Raw genomic sequence first — 27,747 nt, 5'->3', positions numbered from 1 at the left:
AAAAAGATAACATAATAATGATGACTGTTTTGAAAATGGAAGTCAACTCCATTTTTCAAATCTTGTTAACATTAAATTCACACACCAAGTATAAAAATACATATGGAAGTTTGTTCATTTGATAAAAGAATGTCTTCAAATTTTATTGGATTCATTGTTTTATCATCAGTAATTGGTGGTATTTCAACAGCAGTGGCTTGTAAAACAATGCCAAAAAATCAATGAGATAAAAAGGTAAAACCATTTAAATTCAAAAAATTTCAGGAAATTATCATAATTTCACTCAAGACTGTTTTAAATCTTATATGTATGCATTTTTAGAACATAAGATAATACATTTTTTCTTCCTCTGAGAAAATATCTTGTTTATTAAGTCTATTCTTGTAAAATCTATGAAATTCTCACAACACGTTGATGCAAAAAATAGATCATCATAGAACACTGCATAGGATTGAGATCTCTAAATTAAATAAATTCAAAGATTAAAATACACATGAAATCATGGTTTCAAACTTTCTTATAATGTCAAAAGATTTTTTACATATACATTTGATACATTTGTCATTTTACTAAAAAATGTTTGACATGCATTTGTAATTACAATAGCAGGTCTTTAAGCAACATAAAAAACCTGAACCCAAAAAGCAGTAGCACTACCTACATTTTATTCCCTATTTGAGAAAACTAAAATAACTTAAAAAAGAAATATACCGGTAAATAAATTAATCTCATCTTAATGGCAAGGAATTAATCATGTATATGCAAGAGAAAATGTATGCTAAAGAACCATTCCTTTCTCACATAAAAAATATAAATTGAACAAAATTATATGATTCAGAGGAGAGATTTAGATATATTTGTTAGTGTTTCCTCTTTTAATTCCTACAAGTAAAGTATCAGAATAATTGTTTGTATAAATGTATAAGGACAAATACTGTAGTTGACAAATTAAGATTATGTGATCTATATTTGGGGTAAAAAAAAAACACTTGAAAATAAAAATGAAATGTATTTTTTATCAAAATGTGTATAAGTGACTTTTTTTTATCATGTCATAGATACATTTATTGTTTAAATTTTTAAACAAACTTGAATTCTTTCTTTTGTTCATATCCTTTATTCTACTGTTCACTTCACTAGTTTTTATAGCAAGGAATATGAATCATATATCAGTCTTTTGTTGCTCTCAATAATTTTTGAAAGTGAGTTTCAAACAAACAAAAAGAAATTACCCTATCATTTATTCCAACAGGACACATGATTACCCATTTATAAAATGTCAAGTTCATTTTAAATTTCTACTCTTTGGAAATTTAGTATCTAAATACTTCATTATGATTGATACAATTTTTTATCAATCATTTAAACTAAGTTTCTAAAAAATCTGGTTGAAACCATCGAAATAGAGATTCATATAGACATTAAATAATAACTTAAATCTATAAATAGCTTAATCATTAATAAATAAACTCATACATAGTACATGTAGTGTAGATTTCTTTCTTCTTTTAGAGACAATAAGAACATTGGGACATATAAACACATACAAACAATATAACACATGAAAAATTATGAAATATGCATATAAATTATACATGTGAACACTACATGAAACTCTTCATTGACAAAAAAAGATACTAGAAGGATATGCATGAATGATTTAAGACAGATTAAAAACTGGCACAAACTGGAAACAAAATGATAGCAGAACAAAATATTTTTTTTTTAAATTTCAAGTTAAATAACAGCAACAAAAATAATTTACATCAACAAATTTCTAAGAAAAAACATAACATAAAAAAGTTTTAAAAAGTTAAAAACTTAAGGATAATTAATCAATGAGTTTTTTAATAGTGTTTAATAGAATTTTGTACTTCAATATTTTATCAATTATCTCCCTTTGACCATACAGAGATATTTCCTATTGCAAATTCAATAAGCAAAAGTCATGAAATTGTCAAGATGATTTTTTTGCTAGAACATAAAATGTGTTAAAAAATAAACTTAAATACTGAACATGTCCATATTCTACCTTATACATATCTTTAAGTTTACAAGTTGCATGTCAAGGAGATATAAATACAGAAAATTACAATATTTCCCTGACTAGTCCTAATACGAGCATCTCTTCAACAAATGAACAGTTCAAACCAGACAATCATGTATGCTGCCTTTCAATTTTGAAACTCTATTTTTAGCACCCAAAAAATATTTACATAACTTCCCAGAATACTTTACTAAAAAAGTACTATAACTCAATTCAAAATTGAGAGATAAATTATTGAAAATAATCTAATGTAAATCTAAAAGAATTGTCCTATAATCTCCCTTTTTAAAATTGTTCCCAAGAATACAATAATTTCACAGATATCCCGTTTTAAAAATACAAAAAAAACCTTTTTTTTTTTACTCTCTTCTTTTTCTACATGATTGCCTGGTTCGATGCATCTTCATAATCAACGTAACATTATTATTGTTATTCTTAACAATCAATTATTAACAAACTGATAAAATCTGTTAGTGACATATCCTTGCCGTCATGTCTTTCTGTAAAGATAAAGGATGTAAAAGGCCATCAGAGGGAGGTTAATGACCATCAGAGGCACATCTTCTCGGTCATTTCTCGCTGAGAAGTAAACAACAATAATTTAATTTAATTTGTGATCAATTCGAAGTGTTGATCCATTACATGCCATGCCGTCAAGCAAGAATTGATGGTGTTACCTTGTGGTCAGCAGATTTGGTAAGTCATGTGCAATAGTTCTAAGCTCCCATAATGCATTAGAAAAGCCATTTCTATATGTCTCTAATTTTATATCAGTTGTAAAAAAACAATTTCAATATGTTTCTTATTTTATGTCAGATAAACCATAGAGTAATAAATATGTATTGTAAGAAATAGAGTAAGAGGTACACTGGTATTATATTTGTTTGTGAATATACAATACTGTTGATCTGAATTAGGTCATACACCACAAAAGAGTTCCAATACCAATATGTGCTGAGAGTTTAGAAAGCAGCGATTATACAACAGCAGAAAAAGTTTTCCTAATTGCTACAGTTTTTTGTGTCAAATTCATTAGTAATAATGTGAAGTGAATTATATATTGAAGATACTTGAAAAAAACCCATGTTTTATATAAAATTATAATGGTCTTTTTCTAGCTTAATACTGGTCCATTACTTACACATGAATTGTAAGATAATTTTTTGTATTTGTTTCAGAGTAACTGATAAGCACTTGAATAACACTTCAAAGGTGATCAAGAGCCTCACTTCAATTGGTTGTTGATGATTGCTGTATTGCATAATTTGCTTTCTGCTTAATGAAGAATATCGGAGCAGTGGTTTTTTTTTAATTAATAATTCAAAATTGATGTCATCTCATTGACCTTCATAGCTTACTACATCATGTACATGTATAATGCGCGAGTATTTCTCATTGATGAAGGTCATATGGTTACTTGTTAATTTTCACATCTTTGGCGCTCATTGTCCGTATAGTTAGCGGACTCATTGGCAATCATCATATACCTTATTTTTTATCCTCATTTTATAAAATATTGACAATCATTTATTTTCATAGCTTTGGCATATACATCTTACTTAAAGCAGGATTTCCTGTTTCAATATTTTTGAGTTTTTTTTTTTTATGCGTCATATACATTCGACCGATTTGCATAAAATGATGACTACTTACTAAAGGCTCCAGTTCCTTCTTATCTACTAAGCTGTATTCCACCACAAAGTAATAGAAATGTTTATAGCACGTGTTCACATGAGCTTCCTACAAAACATGCCGTATTGGATTAGTTATAACAGAAGAATTTTGTTAAAATGTCATAACTTCTTATCCATTTAAATAAATACTTTTCCTAAACGTTTTTTTCTTTGTCATGTTTGTATTAATTTTTAAGCCAATATTTTGAGTTTCTACTTTATGATGTTTAACCTGTTCAGAATGATTTTTAGAGAACAAGAGTGTTAAACTTTATTTTTTATGTGTTTCCTTATCATTCCTATTGAACTTTTTGATGGTACACATTGTTTTTGGTATTTTCATATGTATAACATCTGATAGTATGTATGTTGTGTGTGTTTTTCTCTTTGGGAATGTACCCTATTGGTATACAGGCCCTTAAGGGCATACGATACAGTTTTGATCCTGTATTTACAAGTTCGTGAAAATTTGCATATAGGCTATTTTTTACCTGATTAAATCAAATATGTAATAAAAAATATACCTTCATGTGCTACTTTTTGCGTAAAATGAGGTCGAAATTTTGTATGTTTGCTCGAAATTCAGATTTGTGGCCGTAATTTCTTTTTCGAAAGAAAGACATAACTTTTTTGTTATAAAAGATAAAAACAAATTGTTTTTTGTTAAATAATCGATAATTTCTGTATTTTACAAATATCTTTAAAAAATATGCATTTTTTTATTCAGAAATGACTCAAATTTATCAAATGTTCATGAATTGAGGAAAAAACGTAATTTTTTACTGCATGTTTATCACAATAAAAAAAAATCCTCTATTTACAGTTTTATAAAATTTGGGTCACATAATCTCCCTGCAAAATGAAACCAAATGCCGTTTTGAAAAATAGGGGTCCATGAACTCGTTTTCAAATTGAATCAGTTAGAATGATAAAAATCAGTCGAAAAACGCATCTTTTCCCGGTATGTCACAGTTTGACGTCGCGAAAATAACAAATTACGTTAGCAACGTCATTACCTTCCCTGTAACTGTATCGTATGCCCTTAAGTCTTCTATAGGATTTTGGTTACATATTTTAAAGTCAAATGAAAATGAGTCTTTATTATATAATGTTTATAAAGCTAACAAGCAGTTAAATGATGGATTTGCTTCAAAAGTTAAAATGCTACTTTCAAAATTAAATTTCACTCATGTTTGGGAAAATCAATGTACCTTCTCTAAAAAACGATTACTATTAGCGGTCGTGAAGAAGCTCAATGAAAATTACATTATATTTTGGAAAAATTGTCTCTTTAATGATAATTCAATAAATGGAAATAAACTAAGAACCTACAGAAAATTTAATGTTAAGTATGAACTAGAAAAGTACCTTTTATTGAATTTAGATAAAAATGTTACAAAAAATTATGCTAAAATAAGAATAAGTAATAGTATGTTGGCTGTTGAACGTGGAAGATACAACAAAACAGCTCTAGAAAATAGAATATGTCCTTTATGCCATAAAGAGTTGTAAGATGAATTTCATTTCATCATTACATGTTCAGAAATTAATAAAACTAGGATAAAAACGTTTAATGAAATTTCTAATATTGTCCCCTGTTTTAATTCCATGAGTGAAGAAAATAAATTTGATTTTATATTTTCCTGCGAAGAATGTGATATTTTACTTATCATTATTAACTACATAAGTGAAATGTATAATGAGAGAAACAATTATAATGTCAATATATGAACTGTGTAATGTATATTATAACATATTTTTTGATACATAAGCATAATATTTTAATACATAACTTTAAAGAGGAGGCATGCTGTCAAAAATAGTATTATAATTAATACTATTAATCTATGTTTTTGTTTTTCTTTCAATGCTACATGTTTGTAGTGTAACTGTTTATTGACTATCGTTTTGTAATTTAATATGCCTGTTTGTTTGTTTTTTTGTTGTGTATTTTAGTAACAATCCTATTGTTTGGATTTCAAACTAATAAAATTCTTATTCTTATTCTTTGATTTTGTTTAAACAACCATGCTGCATGTACAGGTCCTTAAAATTGTTTTTGTTTTTTAAAAAGAGCCAAAAGTGAAGAGAGTTATAAATACTATAGATTTACTATAGATTTGCTTTTTTTTTTTTTTTTTAGATTTTTGGTCACAAGACAGAAGATTTTATATACAGTTAACTCTCGTTGTCTCGAACTCGGTTGACTCGAAATTTCGGATGAATCGAAGTTTTCACGTGGTCCCGAACTTTGTTCCATATAAATGTATGTAATTCGACTCCTGATGAGTCGAAATTGGATGAGTCGAAATTTCGGTTGAGTCAAACTAAATTAACGATCCCAAGGTTAACAAAAGCATTCAAAATTCATAATTTATCTCGAACTAATACACATATGTCAAAACATGACCTCCGGCATTTAAATGGATTGAAGAGGTAATCTGACAATACACGTGTAATTATATTTCCAGTCACTGACCATTGTATTCATTTATGACATGCTATTTCCACGAGTGTTTACTGGAGATTATCTTTTATAGAATTTTTATAAATAATTAGTGATACATTGTAAATGTTCAAGAAAAAGAATTTAAAATGTTTACAAAACAATTAATTGTGATTTAAACTCATGAGCTTGGGTGTGTATAAAGTAAGGATTATGACTTCCGTTGATGATCACCTAAAAACTACGCAATCGGCATCTTTAATCTTGTTGTGTTTTCTTTTGAAAAGAAAGAGTGAGATAAAACAAAATGAAGAGAAATTTAAATTATCTAAAATCTCTTGTATCCGAGAATAAACCTTTTTGTCAACTATAAACTACCCGAATAACGAAACTATCGATTAGAAATTACTAACTCGGATAAAAGCCATAGCAAAAAAAATGTAACTGAAACAATTGAATAAGTACAAATAATGTTATTATAATAATGAAAGACCATGACATACAAATACATAGATCGATCTGATACCAGAATATCGATCCCCTTCCCATATTCAATCGGATTTATTTTAGCTTTACCAAGCTAAGCAAGAGTTGTGTCCCTTGTTCTGTCAATCTTCCGGTTTTTGTTTGAGTCGAACTACGTGTATCTCGAAATATTTCTCTGGTCCGGCTGACTTCGAGATAACGAGAGTCGACTGTATTTACAAAGCCTGAATCATAAGCATTTTGAAAAATTGCTATGAAGGTGGTCTCATTGGGAGTTCTAGAACCCAGATCCCACTTATTGTTTTGTCAGATTTCTGTATGTATCCTGCTTATAATATAATATTATTTATTTATTTGTTGTAATTTCATGTGTTCTGCGTGTGCCTAACTTGTTTGGTATTTTCACACACAATAATTTGACTTTCATGTGTCATTCTTACAAAATATCTTCTAATCTAGCATCATGCTAAGCCCAATTCAAATATGAAAACAGTGACATTGAGACAGTATCTGTTTGAGATGACCTTTAACATATCTCCAAAAAAGAGAGCAGCACAAGGGAAATAATCCCATATACTTACAGCACCTAAGGCAACTAATGTATCAAAATGATGTATATACACATGTACAAAAACTCTGTATAGTCGGGTCAGTAATTTCTTTACCACTTGTAAGTAATTCTTTGGGAATGGTACTCCTGTAAGAGAAGAATATAAAACAAATCATTTTTTGTTATTCAGTGTTGATAGAAAATCTTTGATATTATTTTATCACATGTTTGTTTATTCACAATAAAAACTCACATGAGGCTAGGAACAGTATTTCTGTGTTAACTAAGCTAAGGAGCCCAACAACATAAACTGGGAAAATATTTTAATCTCAATCAAATGGTAAACAAGGGACATAACTCACCAACTTTAACAGTGAATATATTTTAGTCAAGAGTTTGATACTTCACTCGAACAAAAATTTCTAAGTAAACAACGGAAAGTAATTTAAAAACTATTTCAGGGAATAATTTTTCATCACCAATAAGTGACTCCATCCAACAATGTCCAATTGGTATTTTTGTGGTAAACAAGAGAACATAATTTACTAAGATGCTACCTCATCAGTATTTATGTTGGTAATAATACCTATCAAATTTTTCAAGGAATATGTTTTTATCAATATCAGTAATCCCATCTAATCAATATTATTCTGGTAAACAAAGGGAAATAACGCTCCAGCTTAAACCGTGAATATGTTTTCATCATTAGTTTGAAGCATCCATAGTTTTGAGGTATTTATGTAATTAACCAACTTTTTCTGGGAATATCTTAATAAATAATCAGCAACTTCATCTGATGGATAACAATTTGGTAAACAAGGGATATAACTCAGCATAGTTCAGAGTGAATAAGTTCTCATCATTAGTTTAATGCTCCATTGGAACAGTATTTCTGTGGTAAACAAAAAACATATCTCGTCAATCGTCTAAAATCAGTGTATCCATCCAGCTGATTATTGCAGTGTAGGACAGTCGGGCCAGCCTTTGGCTGGCCCGAAATTTTTTTTTGGGCCAGTTAAAAAATTACTTCACAGGCCCAAAATGCCAATTGGTAGCCCAATTATTTTACCCAAATTTTTTTCCGTGTTGAGTCATAAAAAATGAAAAAAAAACCATGAAACCTCACTGTCTAGTGCCTATAATATAGATCAATATAGGGTTTTGAAGAGGAAAAGGTGACCTCTCATTCCATGAGAGTAGCGAGAAGTGAAGTTCAATTACCGGTTTCGGTTGCATAGTGATGTAGTACGTGCTCATCATTGGAAGATTTTGTTGTTCCGTTTAAAATTTAACATGTACAGTTTGCTGCGAAATTTATATATTAAAATTAGTACTGATAATTTCCGCGATATTCTATCCGGTCAGTCATTTCAAAGTTTGTATTTCAGTACAAAATGTCAGTGCAAAACAAAATCAAAAGACATTTGATAAACGTAATATTTTCTTATCACTTGTTTCTGTCCTTGGGGGTTCCGTGAAAATATTTTGACAGCTTCTCATTTGTATCCGTGATTGGAGTTCTTTTCATAATTCCCTTGTACTTGTTTGGTTTAGTTGGTTTTCCGAGATTTTATTGTCAAGGACTATCATTATCATTTATAAAACACAATTTGTTTAGCGACCACCATTGCCAGTAAAGCCTCATTTGACCCACTAAACAAGCAATATCACACACGACGTGTTTGTCATCCGCCATGTTAATATTCTATTGCATTTATTCTTCTTATATATGTATATCCTTCCAATTATGGAACACCTCCTCAACTTGTACGTTTCAACGATGTGACCAGAGGATATCCGAAAATGATTGTTCCGAAGTTGGGATGTTTTATTTATAGGAGTAATTACGATTTTGAGAATAATAATGCACTCGCCCAATGATTTATTTTTGGGTCAGTAACTATCTATCTTTTTACAGTTTCTAATCGCCCAAGCAAGGTTTTGGTCGCATTTGGCGACCAGGCGACCGGCTGTGTCCTACACTGTATTGTGAGATTAGGAAAGGAATTAACTCACCAATTTCTGTAAGAAATAAATGATCATTGTTAGTTAGAAACTCCATCAGATTGATTTTTAAATGGTGACCAAGGGACATAACTCACCAACTTTTACTGGGAATATATTTTCATCATTAATCTGGGATTCTACCCAGTCCATCAACAATGATATATATTTAGGAGCTGGTAATGCTGTTGGTTTTTTGTATTTCACACTGTCTGTGTCACACCACTGATATTCATATCTGAAACGAAATAAATCATGAATTTTAAATAAAATTTGAATTTTGTTTAATCCATGATAGGGTAAAATCAGTTTGATGGATATGAGAGACTTATTTTTTTTATATATATTGTAAATTAAGAAAGTGTTGAATGCATTTATTGTTGTTATATTACCATTTTGAGAAAGCTGCAAACAGACATGCATGTATCAAATATCACTTATCGGAATGTGAATTCTAATTATCTGGAAACTCACCTTGTCACATTATTCCCATTAACAAACACCATGCAATTATTTCTGTATTTCATAATACAGATACTCTGCAAAATTGACAATACAAAATTCAGATTTAAACATATTTATGTTTACGACTTAAACAAAACTCAAAAAGACTGAATGACTATAATTTGTTTTTGGTGCAAAGGGAGATAACTTACAAATGTAAGTTGGTATTGACACTAAAGGGAGATAACTTACAAATGTAAGTTGGTATTGACTCTAAAGGGAGATAACTTACCTAGGACCACCAGACATTGTGGTACATGTTTCTTCAGTGCAGTATTCACATATAGTACCATATAACAGGTTAATTCTGTTGAAAAAATCTACAACTGTAAAATAAGAGAAGGCATTATTATTCTAGAAAAAGTCATATACATCATGTACATAATTAATTAATCGGCATGTTGATCAATAGTTTAGCCTTATCATTAATACAATAAGGATAAGTTACCTGTTGTGTTCACTAACTGACTTTCAGGAGTATGTTGCGCAGTACATGAGTCTTGAATCAGAAAAATACCCAAATAAACATGAAAATAAAATGTTGCAAAATAGCCAATTTTGAATCTTCTATATAAAATTCTGTATCTTTCAGCTAATATAAACTCCCCACCCCTTTCCCAACCATTCTGTCCGTAGCTAAGATGAAATGAATGTCACAAAAAATATAAAAAATATGTAAAACTACTAACTGATAGATACATGTAGAACAAACATGACAAAATTAAGTCTAAGTCTAATAACAAGATCATGTTTTACAAAACTAAGTATGCTACAACATTAACACAATATTTGGTATTCAGACATTGTCAAAGGATTTCTGGATCATGGTGTAACAATAAAAGCATGTGTAAACTTATTCCTGTAGATTCTTTCATTTTTTCGTGGGTGCCAATTGTCATGGTTTTGGCAAGGTCTGCATATTTGTACTTTATTGATTATATATTAAAATTTGTAGTTTACAAATACCTAATTAATGGTAAGAAAATTGGTATCTCACAAATTATTAAAATGAATCCATGGTCATGACAGTATATCTCTAATTCTGTGATGAGTGAATGCATTTAAAAAAGTTCTGATGAGTTTTACAATTCTTGATAAATTTTCAGTATTTCAAAAGGTGTGATACAGGCGCTAGGGATCATACAACTTGCACTCAAAATAAATATTTCCTAATGGGCGATTGAACTAGGTTCAGTGATTTCTATGGTTCTGTTTTTCTTGCTACAAATTCAATAACCCCATTTACCTTTCAATAAAAAAAAATATTAATACATTATAAATGTTATAAACATGATAAAGAAAGTTAAACATTTGTTAAAATCAGATTGTTAATTAACAATTGATTATTAGTTGACAGCATCTGTTCTAAACTCTCAAAGATATTATATACTAACTGCTAACTTAATTTGGCTTTAACAATATGATCATGATAGTTGGTGATTTTACCATGGTAACAATGTTAATAGCAATCTCAACTGAAGAATTATCATGATTATTTACCCAAATAAGGTAAAATAAGCCTGAAATTACTAGGAAATTTGGTAATCAATTTGCAAGGAATGAAAAGATAAACATCACTTCGTTAAAAATAGTTTGTTTGTCAACATTTAGAAAACAACTTCCCCATACCTCAGAAATCACTTCCCCATGTATAGTTGTACAATGAAGGTTAATTCTCTGATTGGTGACAAAAGGATAAATAACATCTCATGCTAAAAATTGGATGTGAATAAATTCAATGTTTTATTTATTTTTTTCATTTTCATATAACAATACATTCATGTGTGCATGTGCAATCTATAAGCCTAGTTTATTCTAAATCTAACAGTCTGTGTACTCGAACATTAAATGATATATATATACATTTTTAGTTGTACACTTAAAAAAAACAAAAAAAAACAATATCATGATACATGTACAAATGTGTGTGCATGATGTGCATTCAAGGTGTTCAACAATAAAATTTACATGCCAGTTTCTGATGTCTACGTACACATGCAAGTTTACTACATGTATTTAGCAGTTTGTCCGACACCAATTAAGAGTATACATCAAAAGCTCGTTAAAAAGTTTACTGAAGCGTATGTATGCAGAGGTCAGACTTGAATCATTCTGATCGCATATTTTAATTTTCAATCCAAGATACACAATGATCAGTCTGATGGATTGTGGCCATTCCAATACAAGCACTACTTTGATGCGGAATGTAGTTTTTTGTACCCACCATGAACAGCCAACCAGTCATTTAAATCCTCGTTAGACGGTAGCTTAACAACTTCCCTCAAATCAATTCCAGAATTAAGAGAAGCATTTGCTTGCTTATGTAAATTATACTTTAAGCTACCAGGATCAAACCGCTTCTTGGGCTTAAAAGTCTGCAAAGAAATGAATTATACATTTTTGTATAAATACGTATATAATGATATATGAAGCTACAGATGTTTGTATCGGTATAAACATGCAAGCTGTCAGACTCCACTGCCATAGATGTAGTTTTGAAATCTGAAATGGAAGTGGTTTATACATGTATAATTATTGTACCAACCATGCACGGCAATCCAATCATTTAAATCTTCTTGTGGCGGCAACCTGACAACCTCCTTCAGATCTATACCGGAGCTCAGTGATGCATTGGCCTGCTTATGGAGGTTAAATTTGAGAGTACCCTGTTCAAACTTCTTCTTTGGTTTAAATGTCTAAAACATACATGCACATTAAAATATATAATAAAATACATCATTTGAATAAAAAATATACATATTAAGAAAAGTTCTTTAGAATCTGTATCATGCATGTCATGTGACGTTGATGTGTATGCTGGTACTTACAAGAAAGTTATAATTAATTAAGATACCGGGGTACATGTATTTCAATAATCTTCATTATAATCATGATAATCAAAATAAATTTACAACAGTTTCAATTCATCACATTAAGTCAAGCATTGTTTGCATTGCACATGTTGCAGTCACATTTCTTTAGGTCATTACTAGTGTGACTTTTAAACAAATCTTTTTTTTTTAAATTGTATTCTTTCATGTGTCTTTTTTATAATATCATGAATACAATCTCGACTTAGTTACAAAACAAGTTTGGTAAAATTTGGCGCAGTAGTTTCAGAGGAGAAGATTTTTGTAAAAGTTTACGGACGACGGACGACGGACGACGGACGACGGACGCAGGACGACGGACGACGGACGCCAAGTGATGAGAAAAGCTCACTTGACCTTTCAGGTCAGGTGAGCTAAAAATGTATAATGGTTTCATAATCAATCAGATATACATGTACATTGTAACATGTACAGTACATAATCTACTAAACAAGGATCTGACTCTTGTAATATACATGTACATGTAATTATGGAACTTTTGACAACTTGTTTGACAAAAAATGTTTCATAGCTTTCAAAAATAGAAAAAAATGTAAACATAATTTGACATCTAACATTGTCCAACAACAATTCCAATGCCCAAACTTTAAAATCGCTTGTTATCATACTTGAAACTTTTAAACACTTTTAAGTTGTAAGCAGTCTTCACGACGAATTCTTAAATCTACAGGCCCAGAGCTCAATTTTTGAAAATTTTTAGTTAGATTCTGTTGGCCTGTAGATATGATTTTTACAGGCCCGAGAGCAATTTTACTAGCCTGGGCTGCCAGGGCTGCCAGGGCTGCCACTCAGCGTGAAGACTGTGTAAGTGAGTGATTATAACATCAAAGTCAAGGATTATCATACATTCATAAGAAAAGTTAAAATGAATAAATTTACAATAACTCCTCCATGTTGTCCTCTCAGTAAAATACTGCAATTTTTTTTATCTTAAAATCACTGCTCCATATTCAGGGAAAAAACTTAAAGGGAGCCCAGTCGCCCATGGCTCCTAGATTTTGAGCTCGGCCCCTAAACTTTCAGATAAAGTTAAGTTGAACATATAGAAAATAATTATGAAATATCTGGTCTGGGCTCCCAGTTTGAAATTCCCAAGTTTAGTCCCTGATATTAATAATTATCATGATTATATATAAAAGTATAGGGCCAGCTAAAAATTCAGCTACTTTAAATCTTTCAATTTGTTTCAATGTGTCCAAAAAAGGAAAGATTTAAAGTCATATTATTGGTAATAGATACATGTATATAGATATAGGAAAATGTGGCATGAGTCATGTGAGTGCCAATGAGACAACTCTCCATCCAATTTACAGGATTTATAAAAACATTGAAAGTAAACCATTATAGGTCAAGGCAGGCATTCAACATGGAGCATTAGCTCACACCAGACAGTAATCTAAAAAAAGCCCCCCAAAAACTAACTGTTAAACCATTCAAACGGGGAAACCAACGGACTAATCTAAATAAAAACGAGAAACACGTACGAACTACAAATGTATATAAACAGAGGACAACCAATGTAAAAAATGTACCTCAAATGTCTGTACATGTTTCAGATACATGATACATGTATATACATTGTACATTAATCTAGATCTTTATAAGCATGTTATATAATATACAGGAAAGACTTCACCGTATTATATATAAATCTTAAATAAACAATTTACAATGTCAAGTATTCCAAGGCCATCTATATTATCAGTATTGCAGTATAAGGATAAGATGTACAATTGATTGACAAGTACTTTGTGACAACAGGGTATGTCTTTTCTATGTCATGTGATAGATTACAAGAATTGGGACTAAAGCTGATAAAATACAAGTGCATTATACAATGTAATATCCTTATTGGAATTTTGCCATACACATGATACAACCAGTTGTTGTTAATTTTACTTCAGAAAAGATAATATGATTATCATGATTATTTATGTGTTCCATTAACATGATTATTTAATGATAATAAAACATACATTTGTACATTAACATGCATGTATCGAAGTAAATGTATATCAAGTCCATATATACATCTGTACATGTAGTACATGTACATTGTGTACATGTATATTTTGTATACATGTATGTATCTTGCATGTCTTGGTCATTACATGTATGCAATTAGTGTCCATTCGATTCAATGTTCTTATATTTTCCTCACAAAGCCATTTCTTTACTTACAATGTACATTATACATATACATGACATATGCATGTGTATATTTGACCAAATGGTATTTAATGATTATTATAATAATAAATGAGCATAAAATGTTAAGCATTTGGGTGTACACTGCCAAAAAATGTGTGTTGATATTAACACAATTATCTGAATTATGTCCTAATGACAAATAAATATTCACAAATTAATTACAACTAGAATTAAATAAAAATTCTTTTCTGTCCATGTAAATACTGAAAGACCATTTTAAAACCTACTAGCATGACTTGAAACATAGTAATCAATGCAAGCAACCAAATTAATTTACTTGTACATCATGTTGTACATGTATGGCAGTAAGATTTGTTTTTCTGGCATTTTTTCTCAGTAGACAGACAACAATCATGAAAATAATAAATGTTTCTAACTGATCAAGAATTTTCAAATAGCACTATGGAAAATAACATACATCATGTGCATGTAGCACTGGTTTTCCAAAAGATATAGCACCATGTCCCCTATACATTCTATTATAATATCATCCAAGATAGTACCATGGTATCAGGATGCTTAAATGATAAAAAGGCCCTGGTGAGATTAATGCTGATCTTATACTTAAAGTTTAAGCACAAAATAGGATTGAAACCAAAATTAAAAGAATGATACTTATAGAAGTGATTTTTGGGAATGACATGCTTGAGGAGTATCATGACTCATGATACTCCTCAAGCATGTCAAGTCATGCAAGTGGTCAATACTCATGCTGGTAAAGTGTATATTTAAATACCAAGGTTATCTTATATTTTATTAAACTATTTATTGAAAAAGAAACATTTTAAATTGAAATGATCATGATGATAAAAGAAAATAAATTAATTTCGAACTTTCCTTTTTCAGTCACGGGACTTACATGTACTTAAACAAGTGATTTTCTCAATCATGATTCATGAGTATTGATTCATACCTGCCAACTGTCACTTTTTGCTGGGGATTTCCCCCATAGAGGCTCCCAAATTGAAATTTTGAAAGAGAAATTTTGTCAACAATTTTAAACATACATGCACTGGTAGACCTATTTGGCAAATGACCGCGATTTTTGTAAAATATTCGGTGTTTTTTGGCCAATCCCCGCGGAACGGATAATAAATAGAGGTTCATCGTAGATTTTCCGTTTTACAGAATATTTTGCGGTTCTCCGGAGATTTTCCGTGTCTCAGGGAATTATCCGTTTGTCCGATAAAACGGGTGTGTATTGAGTCATTGATAGAACCAGTGATGCGTGAGCGACGGTTATTAAAAGGTCGGTTGTATAATCCGTTATGCGTGAGCGACGTTCAATCATTAATTGATCGTTGTATTATCCGTTAAGTGTGATCAGGGACGGTTGTATTGAGGTACAGATTGTAATATATGTAGAAGTTTACAGAACTATCATTAATCGATTGAGATATACGGAATTTTCAAAAATTTATCACATAAAAATATAATGTTTCTGTAAATTTAGAGAGAAACAGATTATATATTTCTCGGGGTTAAAGGTTTACTTTTATGATTGAAAAATACATGTGTATGTCTGAGGCCGAAGATCATTTAAACTTCATTGGCAAATAGGAATTTTTAAAACGATCTTGATCACCTGCTGATCCATTAATCTTTCAGAATGAAATGCACATTTATACCTCTTGGGTTGAAGGCATATATTAGCAACATTAACAATATGCTACGATGAGATAATGACAAGTTGCGAATTTTAGTCCGAATGTGTATATATATGAACATTCATCTTTATAATTAATCAGTTCATCTGTCATTTGTTTTATTAAATTACTTTTCAATTGTGGTATAAATACAATTTTATCATTGTGTAAGACGATTTGAGAATAATGCTTTCATCGTAAATACTTCAGAAATTATAATTGATTCAAGAACCGTTTATTGGAACAAAAATAAAATGAACGGCCTATAGGAAGTTCTAACCTTAGTTGATATCAGGGGTCAATTGGTATAGCATTATGTAACGTAATACAACGATCGTCGATGCATAATATGCATATGTATGTATATAGTATGCATGCAACTGGATTTCGACAACTCGTGGGTTGTCTTTTAGACAAAGAAGTTCCATTTTAAAGATATGAAAGTACGTCAATGCACGTCTTGTAAACTAATCTGTTACTTTTTGAAATATAAATAAGTTATATTTAAAAGATTGGATGGTTATTTCACACGTATTAAAGTTCTTCTGTCATCATTACTGTTTTTCAATTATTTTTTGAGAGTTCGATCTTAAAACTAAGTTCGTCCTGACATATATGGAATATTTGCCACTGGAAGTTAAACAACCAACAATCAAACATCTTATTACAAAATTTAAAATATGCCTGAGCGATAATATTCTTTTAAATTTTAATGTGAAAGACAGTTTCTCCATTTATAAGAAGGCACTTCCAGGTCTAAATTTAAGTGTATCTACATTCCGGGACTGAGATTTATTTACTATACTAGCAAAAAGAAAGAAAAGAAAAGAAATGATGATACGTTTTTTTTTTTAATAATTAAATAATTAACGTTCAAAATATATGTAATTAACTTGATCTAAAACTTGACCTCGCTCATGATAGAGAATGTTAAAAATCAATTGTGTCGACTGCACGGGATTTTCCAACGGCGGGAAATACCCTGTAACTATAAACACAGGTGATGTTATATACTGACCGATTGTGGAATGTCAATTCAGGGTTAAAGTTATGTGTAATGATTGACATTATTGTGCGCTTGAAAGTTGAGGCTCTAGTAGGTTCATTTCAATTGATAATCGAAAATCTAAAATCATTTTTTTTTCAAATCAACGATGAAGTTTTGGATATTATGGAAGGGATTTTTTTAAGGACAACGGAGGTACCTTAAAAGTCTATAGGAAAATATACAAATAAAATAATATAAAACAATTTCGAAGGTCACAACTTGTATCTTATAAATCAATGATAAAGCGACTTCATCAGTATTAACAGTTATAAGATTGCAATCAGATGACTTTTAATTTTGTTTGTGTTTCAGGACTGGGAGTGTATAAGATTACCTTATATTACATTGTATTTACAAATGTTTGTTTATATTGCTTGACCCTTATGGGTGTAATTTTGCAATAAAGATTAAAAATATATACTTAGGATGTTCCATTCTCAGCATTGTTTCTGGTCTGTCTGTTCGTTTGTTCGTTCGTCCGTCTGTCCCGCGTCAGGTTGAAGTTTTTGGTCGAGGTAGTGTTTGATGAAGTTGATATCCAATCAACAATGATCAATTTTAAACTTAGTACACATGTTCACAATGATATGATCTTTCTAAATTTAATGCCAAATTAGAATTACCTCATTTCCTCAGTCCACTCAGGGACTTTCTATACTAAGTAAAGAAAGTCCCAGGTCTGTTAAACATAGAAAATGATAGTGCGGATTGGGCATCCGTGTATACTAGAGACACATTCTTTTTTTTAATTTATTAAACTTGTTTTCAGTGGCAGATCCAGATTTTTTTATACATAAGGAGAGGGGAGACTAACTGATAATTTCATGAGAGGACCAGCTCCAGTCATTCCTAAGTGATTCCCTATATAATCAATATTTATTTTTCAACAAAAGGGGGCGGACACCGTGTCATTCCCCCTTTATAGCCGACTGAGAAACTCAAAGGGCTGTCTAGGCAGTCAATGTCGTCAAAAACTTCTATGTGTTGTATAGCCAGTCATTGAGTCAGTGTCGTTAAAAACTTCCATGTATATCAATCAATCAAATCAAGACTATTAAAAACTCCCATCAACCCCATTCCCCACTAAATCCGGCTCTAGCTGGTTCTATTAATTTCATTACTTCTTCAGCATACTAGTATCGGGAGCATGTGAGTATGGTAGCACTCCGTAGATAGGTCTGTAGTTTTGCATGTATGACACTAACAGTTGGCCTAACGTATTAGAAGGCCAGGGTTGGAAGGTTATTAAACATTCTGTGGCTCAATTGTAACTATATTTTCTGTGAAGTGCTACCTAAGCCGTGGCCTGGTGAACCCTACCCATTTTTTCAAAGGATTTTCCAATAGCACATCGAAACACTTCCAGCATTCTATATTTTTTTCACAAAAAAAATTGTACCTCAGCATAATACAGGTCATGAGGTACATTTGTTTGAGGAGGGGGTTTCAATTACTGTTTAATTTCCTGTTACTATGAATTTTCTGGATTTTTTTTCTCATCAGATTTGCCCTGTTGTCTTTTCTTTTAACTCCGTGTAAACCCTCACACGCGATGTTTACAGAATTATTTGCTTGAAAAATTAAATTTGTTGTATTACCGCTTTTTTATCAAAATAATATTTAGTTAGCTTTATGAGCGCCTTTTCAAAGTCCATGCAAGCATTGAACATTGCAAACACATATAGATATTTTCAAATGAATTAGAAAATATCTTCCCAAATCGACAGAACGTACAGAGAGATATTTGCCACTGGTCTTTACCCAGTTAACGATTCACTCTTAAATGCATTTCTCAAAAAAACGATGGGAAACAGAAAAAAAACAGACTATATCTTTTGGATAAACAGCCAAGGACATTTCCAGACATGAATATAACTGCATGGACCATCGCTTACAAGTTTTGTGACAGAACAGACTTACAACTTTACTATAGTACATGTACATGTAGTGCTTAGAACTGTCTCATAATTTTACTCCAGTTTACATAGTGCATTCTTTTATGTTTTATCATAACTCGTATGGTTTTATGATAACTGATTTCTGAGGAATATGTTTAATACTGCAAACTTTATGTATAAAATGTATTTGTGTATAACACGGAGAAGCTATCAGAAGGTACATTACTCCCATTTTGTTTGGGTTTGAACCATCGATGTTTACAGCAATATCAAAGAATAAGATGATGATGGTAGAAAGAACTATGGGCGTCATGTGGCAAATATTACATGCATATCGGACCATGAGTTGTCAATCTGTATGACAAGATTTCCAATACAACCATATTATTGAGAAGGAATGTTTACATGCTATTCTCTCGTACTAGTATTACAGGGTTCTTGTGTCGTACACCTTAGACACACATCTTTTTAACGATTTTAAAAAAAAGACAGAACCAATTTAATGTCATATATCCCAATTTTTTAATATAACTATAAAATACCCCTATTTAGCGGACAAGCAGTTTATTCTTTTTTCTGTTATTGAATATTGAATACCAAGAAGGAAAATAAATCCCGAAATTAATTTGAAACTTTGATACTCAATAGTTTTCCAGCAAAATATTCACATCCCTTGGGGATAATTAGTGTTTGTCCAGTGGCATATATAACATGCATGTCGGAACAGGAAATTTGGCATAATGTACTTTCAGAACCATGTTCACATCATTGTACATTAGGCAGCAACCATTTAATTTTCGGGGGGGGGGGGGGGGGGGCTATGTTTTTTTTTTTTTCGGTACAAACTTTTTTTTTCGCCTGTGACGAAAAACAAACTATTTTTTTCGCGACAAGTCGAAAACAATTTTTTCTTTCAATTTTAGCATTACATATAGTGGCAGCTGAGGGTGTAACAAGCAATTTATATAATTTTGAATTGCAATTATCTATAGTTCCGTAACTTTCTATCAAGGCGTATACAAGAATGGTCGATAAGTGCGTATATTTTTGTTAAATCAATATTTCTTGTATGTTTCAAACTGTCCTTCACTTTTGAGAACGAGTACTTACATTTCCCCAAATTTACCCTTTGAAAAAATGTGAAAACGGATTTTTATTTTATCAAATCTTTTTTTTTTTGGAATTATTTAGATTTTTATAAATAATATTCTTTACACCAGAAATGTAATTTATAAACAAGCTTATGCGTTTAGTAATGACTAGTATATCGGACACGCAAGACAGAGATTTATACTATACACCTGATAGTTCAAAATGGAAAGTTTCAAGTTATCGGTCGTATACACTGATCAATACCCTTAGAAGTGAAGCGATGCATGAACTTGCAAGTCCGACATGAAATCGCTTGAATACCTGAACGTGTCACCTCACAATACATTTGGGAGTAATACCTTTAGCCATGCTGGTGTTCAGACAAGGGAAGGTACGAATTTTATTACATAAAAGAATTATGAACAAATTAGATTCGAAAACAATTTTCACGGAACACTTATTTACGCTCATTTATGAATTTGAACTATGACTTTTTCAACAATTCCCATATAAACAGTTAAAAACGACAGACCTTGGTTACCACGGTATAGCTGACTTATATTAAACCAAATTTCAGAAATCCTTGTATTGTAGTTCCTGAGAAAAATTTTCAACTTGGCTATCATGTGTAAAATCAATCAAGTGTTCGGTAAACAGGAAGTTGTTGAGTGATTTATCTGAAAACGCATCAAGTTCCAAGTATAACTGACTTATATTAAGCCTGAAACCAAATTTCAGAAATCCTGGTAGTGTAGTTCCTGACAAAAAATGTGACGAAAAATATTCATGGGACGGACTGACTGACAGACCGACGGACGGATGGACTGACGGACTGACGGAAGGACAGACAGAGGTAAAACAGTATACCCCCCTTTTTTTCAAAGCGGGGGTATAAGTAAATATCTTACAATGCAAAGCTAGTTATTTGCGATGTGCGATGATGCGTAGCTGCATGGTAGATTACTACGTGAATTAGATCATTTTGATTATCTTTGAATTCACTAACACGTGGCTGTTGACACATTACACAATATACTTAAAATACCTGGGGCAATTTACACTTCTGGTTTATTGTCCCTTTAACCAGCCAGTGTATCTGTGTATGATGTATTTATCTACTGTGCAAGGGTTGTGTAGCCAGTCAAGGTAGTTAAATGTATCTCTAGCTCCATTGACAGACTCCCATAATATATTCGAAAGCGGATCCCGAATTTTGAAAAAAAAAGAATGTGGAAGGACGTAAAGACAAGATTACAAATTGGACTTGTGTACATGCAACATTCAATCTATTTCTTGTGTGACAGTTTACTGACTGTCAAACCCGTGTTCAATTTATTATTTTGATATGGTTCCATCATTCGAAAATAAGTTATTAAAATCTCAGTTGGCTAAAAAAAACTACTGGAGTTTACCCACAGAGTGCAACAAACACAGGTCACGGAAATGGTCTCTACTACTTCAAACTTTGGCAATCTAAAATAAAATCTTATTAGTCAATTTCATAGTATCACAATTTCATGTAAGAGCAGAAGATAGTGCCTTGAAGATAGCTGAGTATAAAAATAAATATTTTTTTAAGCAAGATATATGTAGGGAGCTCTATTTTAACCAACCCGCGCATGAACAGATTCATTTATTCTTGTATTTACTTCCTGAATGACACGACTCTAGAAATGTTTGCCACTGGACATCAATTTAAAAATTAAATAGAATCAGACAGTCATGCTCGAGCAAATAACATTGAGAACGGAACTTTATAGCAAGATATATACTATAGTGTATACAGATTGTATTTGAACACACACGAGGGTCTTGAATATTGTCTTATAGTTGTAAGTAATTTTTCTGTAGTCTTCATATTTTTCCCCATTATTCTATATTCTTTGTTTTCTTGGTGTCTATTTTATTTACTTTTTTGGCCCTTTGTTGTGCACTTTTTGTTCATATATATTCTCTCTTCTTCTATATAAATCCTATTCAAACCCTTATAAACATACACCATCAAAATGTTCAACTCAAAACCCCAGTTGACTTGTCATCCATGGAGTTTTTCTCAACCGTTGAGAATATAACAAATGCTAAATGAGTCCGTTTAAAAAAAAGGTGTGGTGTGATTGCCAATGAGAAAACTCTGGATAAGAGACCATATGCCACAGAAATTAACAACTATACATGTAGGTCACCGTACGGCCTTCAACAATGAGCACAGCCCATACTGCATAGTCGTCTATAAAAGGAGAAAAAGTCTAGGAGTCCATTACTGATATTACATATGTATATGATTAATGTATCACGTATACGTCTGATGCTTAATTGTTGGCTCTGCTGGAAGGCAAAATATTTAGCTCTTTACTGACTAGTATTTAACAACTGAAACTAGATAAGTTATGAAAATCAAGGAATCTATACATGATATAACAGCAAATTTGAACGGAACCAAAACGCAAATTAGTAAAATAATAAGTATTCAACTTGCATTTCAGCATTTTAATATTGGTAATTATTAATGATGTAATGCGTAAATAAGTTATCCTACACAGTGGAACAAATGGGAAGCCATAGTACGTTAATGTCTGGATTAATCTTCTGCAAAAACAATGTCATTTTGTTTATTTTATCTGGTTAAATCTTCTGACATCAGACTCGGACTTCTTTAGAACTGAATTTTAAATGTGCGTATTGTTATGCGTTTACTTTTCTACATTGGCTAGAGGTAAAGGGGGGGTTGAGATCTCATAAACATGTTTAACCCCGCCGCATTTTCCCGCCTGTCCCAAGTCAGGAGCCTCTGGCCTTTGTTAGTCTTGTATTATTCTAATTTTAGTTTCTTGTGTACAATTTGGAAATTAGTATGGCGTTCATTATCACTGAACTAGTATATATTTGTTTAGGGGCCAGCTGAAGGACGCCTTCGGGTGCGGGAGTTTCTCGCTACATTGAAGACCCGTTGGTGACCTTCTGCTGCTGTTTTTCTATGGTAGGGTTGCTATCTCTTTGACACATTCTCCATTTCCATTTTCAATTTTATTTCAATAAATTGACTTAGGGAGCTACCATTTGATTTTTATGGGGGGGCTAGGATGAAAAATTTTGTCCTGCTTTTTTTTTGTCTGTAATTTCTGTCCTGCCTTTTTATTTTTCAGTCTATTCGGTCCTGCCTTTTTTTTTCTTAGCTTATCCTGACTTTTTTACAACAATTGTCATCCTGCCTTTTTTTTTTGCCAAGTTACTCATCCTGCCTTTTTTTTTAACTCAAAATCCTGTCCTGCCTTTTTTTTCAAATTTCATCCTAGCCCCCCTCCCCCCCCCCCATAAAAATCAAATGGTAGCTCCCTTAAATAAAATTTAAGCAAGTTAAACTGTAAGCTTGCCGCCGTTGATACCCCTGCCGAAATATTTCGGTTCACAGGAAGTTGTTGAGAAATGAATCTGAAAACGCACCACACGGTACAACCCTGTAACCAAATTGATAGATACAAAAAAGATAGATACACAAACAAATTTACTTAAATAAATGTTTAATTTACATGTAATGTATGACGTACTTAAAATCATCTTTGTGTAAAGAAACGTTTGAATTGGCTGATCTTTTTGTAAAGCATGCTATTTTGACGGTTACGGATTCAGACTCATTAAAGATGCATTTCTTTCTAACACAAACGATGCAAACGGCTAAGCTCGCACATGTTTTGATCATTTCTTTCAAACATACGTTTGCAAAGTTTACATAAACTTTGACAAACTATGCAAACGCTAAAAATGCTTCTGCAGTTTGTCGTTTGTTAGTACAAACGCTCCATTTGTTTCCGACTTCAACCTGATTAAACGAAGTATTTGTTTCTACGTTTGTAAAAAAGTCTGATTACCAACAACATGTGCATGCATTATTGAAAATTCAAACAGGGTCATTAAAGATTTATCAAACGATGTATTTGTTTCTACTCGTGTATCGTTTAGAAAACAGTAACACACGCGACACAACGTTTACAAAATTCTTGTTAGAAAGAAATGCGGCCTAAGAAAAATCTTATTAGAATCACAAGAAGTTCTGATAGGTCGTAAAATAAACTTCCCATCACTTTATTCTTTTCACATGTCAATTTTAAAAAAAATAAATTCGCAACGATGTCATAATTGAAAGCACGAGGAAGGCTGACCAAAATGTTCAACTTGCGGCTAGTGATTGACAGGTATGATTATATCTTGGGGCTCTTGTGGGGAGCGTGGTGTCGGACGGAAAAAAGATTTCCAGTATTCATATATATATAAATGTCGATCTGATGTGGAAAATTGGGAGTTTTTTTTTTAATAGCACAAAGAAAAAGACGTTAGAAGAGTAACAATGTGTAACTATAAACGAATTACTCGTTTATAATCTACGAGACTGATCAGATCGAAGTTTGATAAAAAAAAAAAAGAAAAAAAAAAAAGCATTCAATATCAAACCTTGGAATAAACATGTTCAATGTATACCTGCAAATATGTCTGAATAAATTATATTGTGTATTTAAATTATCTCCATTGAATACAATACAATTTATTAAATGTATCTATGATATCCTCCATAAATAAATATCTGTACAGGTAAAGTTAAATTCGGATCAACAGATTGATTTATGACCTTCCGCTTGTCCATGTTGTATTGCAAAAATATCACAGCAGGTGTTACTCACACTAGACAAGTGTCAAATCAGTATGACATTATGTCGGGTTACGGCATCTGCAGTAATTAAGACCCTGTTTTTACTGTTTTTACAGTAACTGATTTATCTTAACATGACAACAAAGAAGAATTTTGTAAGGTGAACATATTTGTAGTATTGCAAAGTTACCACGTGCATTTTCCTGTTCATTGGTCACATTTAAATAGATTATTCTTTATTGAACTAAACTTTAATATCAAAACCACCGATTTTTATTTCTCGACTGAAAATGGTAATAAGACGGTTATTTTTATCTGACTGTAAACAGTGTATATAATCACAACGATCTATTAATAACCGCTGCTCACAGATAACGGATTATACAACGATCTATTAATAACCGTCGCTCACGCATCACTGGTTCTATCACTGACTCAATACACACCAGTTTAATCGGACAAACGGATAATTCCCTGAGACACGGAAAATCTCCGGAGAACCGCAAAATATTCTATAAAACGGAAAATTTACGATAAACCTCTATTTTTTATCCGTTCCGCGGAGATTTGCCAAAAATCGCGGTCATTTGCCAAATAGGTCTACCAGTGATGTAACTAGAGACTCTAAAGAGCCTGTGTCGCTCACCTTGGTCTATGTGAATATTAAACAAAGGTCAAGCAGATTGATTCAAGACAAATGTGTTTTGATGATGGTGATGTGTTTGTAAATCTTATTTTACTAAACAGTCTTGCTGCTTACATTTATCTCTATCCATAATGAACTTGGCCCAGTAGTTTCAGTGGAAAATGTTAATAAAAATTTACAAATTTTATGAAAATTGTTAAAAATTGACTATAAAGGACAATAACTCCTTAGGGGGTCAATTGACCATTTCGATCATGTTGACTTATTTGAAAATCTTACTTTGCTGAACATAATTGCTGTTTACAGTTTATCTCTATCTATATATAATAATATTCAAGATAATAACCAAAAACAGCAAAATTTCCGTAAAATTACAAATTCAGGGGCAGCAACCCAACAATGGGTTGTCAGATTCATCTGAAAATTAGAGGGCAGATAGATCTTGATCTGATAAACAATTTTACACCATGTCAGATTTGCTCTAAATGTTTTGGTTTTTGAATTATAATCCAAAAACTGCATTCTACCCCTATGTTCTATTTTTTAGTTGTGGCGGCCATTTTGATTTGATGGCCGGGTCTCCAGACACATTTTTAAAACTAGATACCCCAAAGATGATTGTTGCCAATTTGGATTAATTTGGCCCAGTAGTTTCAGAGGAGAAGATTTTTGTAAAAGTTAACAATGACGACGGACGCCAGATGATGACGGACGCAAATTGATGGGCAAAGCTCACTTGGCCCTTTGGGCCAGGTGAGCTAAAAATGAATTTTTCAATGATATTAGGCTTATAAAAGGGTAAAGAAGCCCAAAAACAACATCAAAATGTATATACATGTAAAGGCCCCCTTGAAGTTTTTTTAGGACTATGGCAGCCATCTTGCAGGACAAACCCCATGGGCATTTTGAAAAGTTGGCAGGTATGTTGATTGTTTTTTTGTTGTTTGTTTGCTTGATGATATTTTTTTTCCTTGGTGGTGGTGGTTGGGGGAGGGGGGGAATAATGGTAATCTTGCCACTGTAATGCATTCATGGCATTGTACAATTGTAAGTTCATATACTGATCAATAATGAGCATCTTCCTTCTAATCTCCCTCAATTTATATTTATATTCTCTGCACATGGCGATAAAGTATGATAAATGGCTTTTTTTTATAAATAAAGCAAAATTTCACACATTAAATACTAGGAAAATGAAAGTAAAACTAATCCATTATTTAGAAGTGAAAAGGAGTAAGCCTAGGTAATAAACACCCAATAGTCTATGCAATATGTGCCAAGATACCGATTTGAAAACATTGCTCAAACTGTAATATCTAATATGTGTGAAAGGGGTGTTAACTAGTTTAGTATACAATTTGGAGAACAGGAAATTCCATACTTCCTTGTTTAAGGAGGTACTTTAAATAATGTCAATAAACTGTTACAGCTATTCTGAAATTTAATACAGTATGCACATTAAAAAAAGAAACGATTGTGAATTAAAACTTAAAACGTTTAAAAGCTATAATGTGTCGCTCCATGGATGATCATGTAATTTCTATGTTTGGCAATAAAATTATCAATGACAACAGGACCCGTTTGTAAGGCAAGTAAAGAAGTGGATTTATTCACCATTACTGGAGTTGGGTATAACGTATTTGATAAAGATACGTTTTAAAAATAATTTGTTGGTATGAGCATACGTTCTAATGTTACATGGTTGTTTAGATTACCTTTACTTTGTCTCTAGAAAAGAACTGTGCAAATCCATATCTTCCAGCCATGTTTTCATTTATCTACGCATGCGAAACCGGAAGCTGAAGTGATGCTGAGGGTACACTTTTTTGTATCAAAAAGTACGCTGATAGGTTCAAACTATATTATTTTAAAGATTGGGAATTAATTCAAACGTAAAAAGTGAGCCTTTTATAAAAACGTTGATTTTAAAATCTTAATATAATATCATATAAAGAATGAAAAC

At 31.6% G+C, this 27,747-nt stretch overlaps 1 protein-coding gene across 3 annotated transcripts; it reads right to left on the bottom strand.

Annotated features, from left to right (window-relative positions):
• Nucleotides 1–445: 445 nt before the first annotated feature.
• LOC134683250 (MOB kinase activator 3B-like) lies at nt 446–27,605 on the bottom strand. 3 transcript variants are annotated; one of them, XM_063542427.1, is made up of 7 exons: nt 27,500–27,589; nt 11,935–12,085; nt 9,943–10,036; nt 9,305–9,444; nt 7,234–7,349; nt 3,701–3,787; nt 446–2,547 (listed from the first exon to the last, which is right to left on the bottom strand). In XM_063542427.1, the coding sequence occupies exons 1-7, from the start codon at nt 27,548–27,550 to the stop codon at nt 2,518–2,520; spliced, it is 669 nt and encodes a 222-aa protein (XP_063398497.1). In that variant the 5' UTR covers nt 27,551–27,589; the 3' UTR covers nt 446–2,517. The 3 variants fall into 3 exon arrangements, with proteins under 3 accessions (XP_063398497.1, XP_063398495.1, XP_063398496.1); XM_063542425.1 differs by lacking the exon at nt 11,935–12,085 and adding an exon at nt 12,256–12,406 and having other exon boundaries at nt 511–2,626; nt 27,500–27,605; XM_063542426.1 differs by lacking the exon at nt 11,935–12,085 and adding an exon at nt 12,256–12,406 and having other exon boundaries at nt 511–2,547; nt 27,500–27,605.
• Between the last annotated feature and the right edge of the window lie 142 nt (nt 27,606–27,747).

The sequence above is a fragment of the Mytilus trossulus genome, chromosome 9, assembly GCF_036588685.1.
Source record: "Mytilus trossulus isolate FHL-02 chromosome 9, PNRI_Mtr1.1.1.hap1, whole genome shotgun sequence".
NCBI classification, from domain to species: domain Eukaryota; kingdom Metazoa; phylum Mollusca; class Bivalvia; order Mytilida; family Mytilidae; genus Mytilus; species Mytilus trossulus.
This window is presented reverse-complemented; position numbering and strand designations above follow the sequence as displayed.

Excerpts from the sequence above, each read along its gene's own strand:
- LOC134683250 (XM_063542425.1), bottom strand. The coding sequence starts at position 27,550 with ATGGCTGGAAGATATGGATTTGCACAGTTCTTTTCTAGAGACAAAGTA. Across the intron at positions 10,037-12,255 it reads TGATTGGATTGCCGTGCATG|TTGTAGATTTTTTCAACAGA; the intron begins GTTGGTACAATA and ends CTTATTTTACAG. Across the intron at positions 3,788-7,233 it reads CATTAGTTGCCTTAGGTGCT|GAAGCTCATGTGAACACGTG; the intron begins GTAAGTATATGG and ends CATGTTTTGTAG.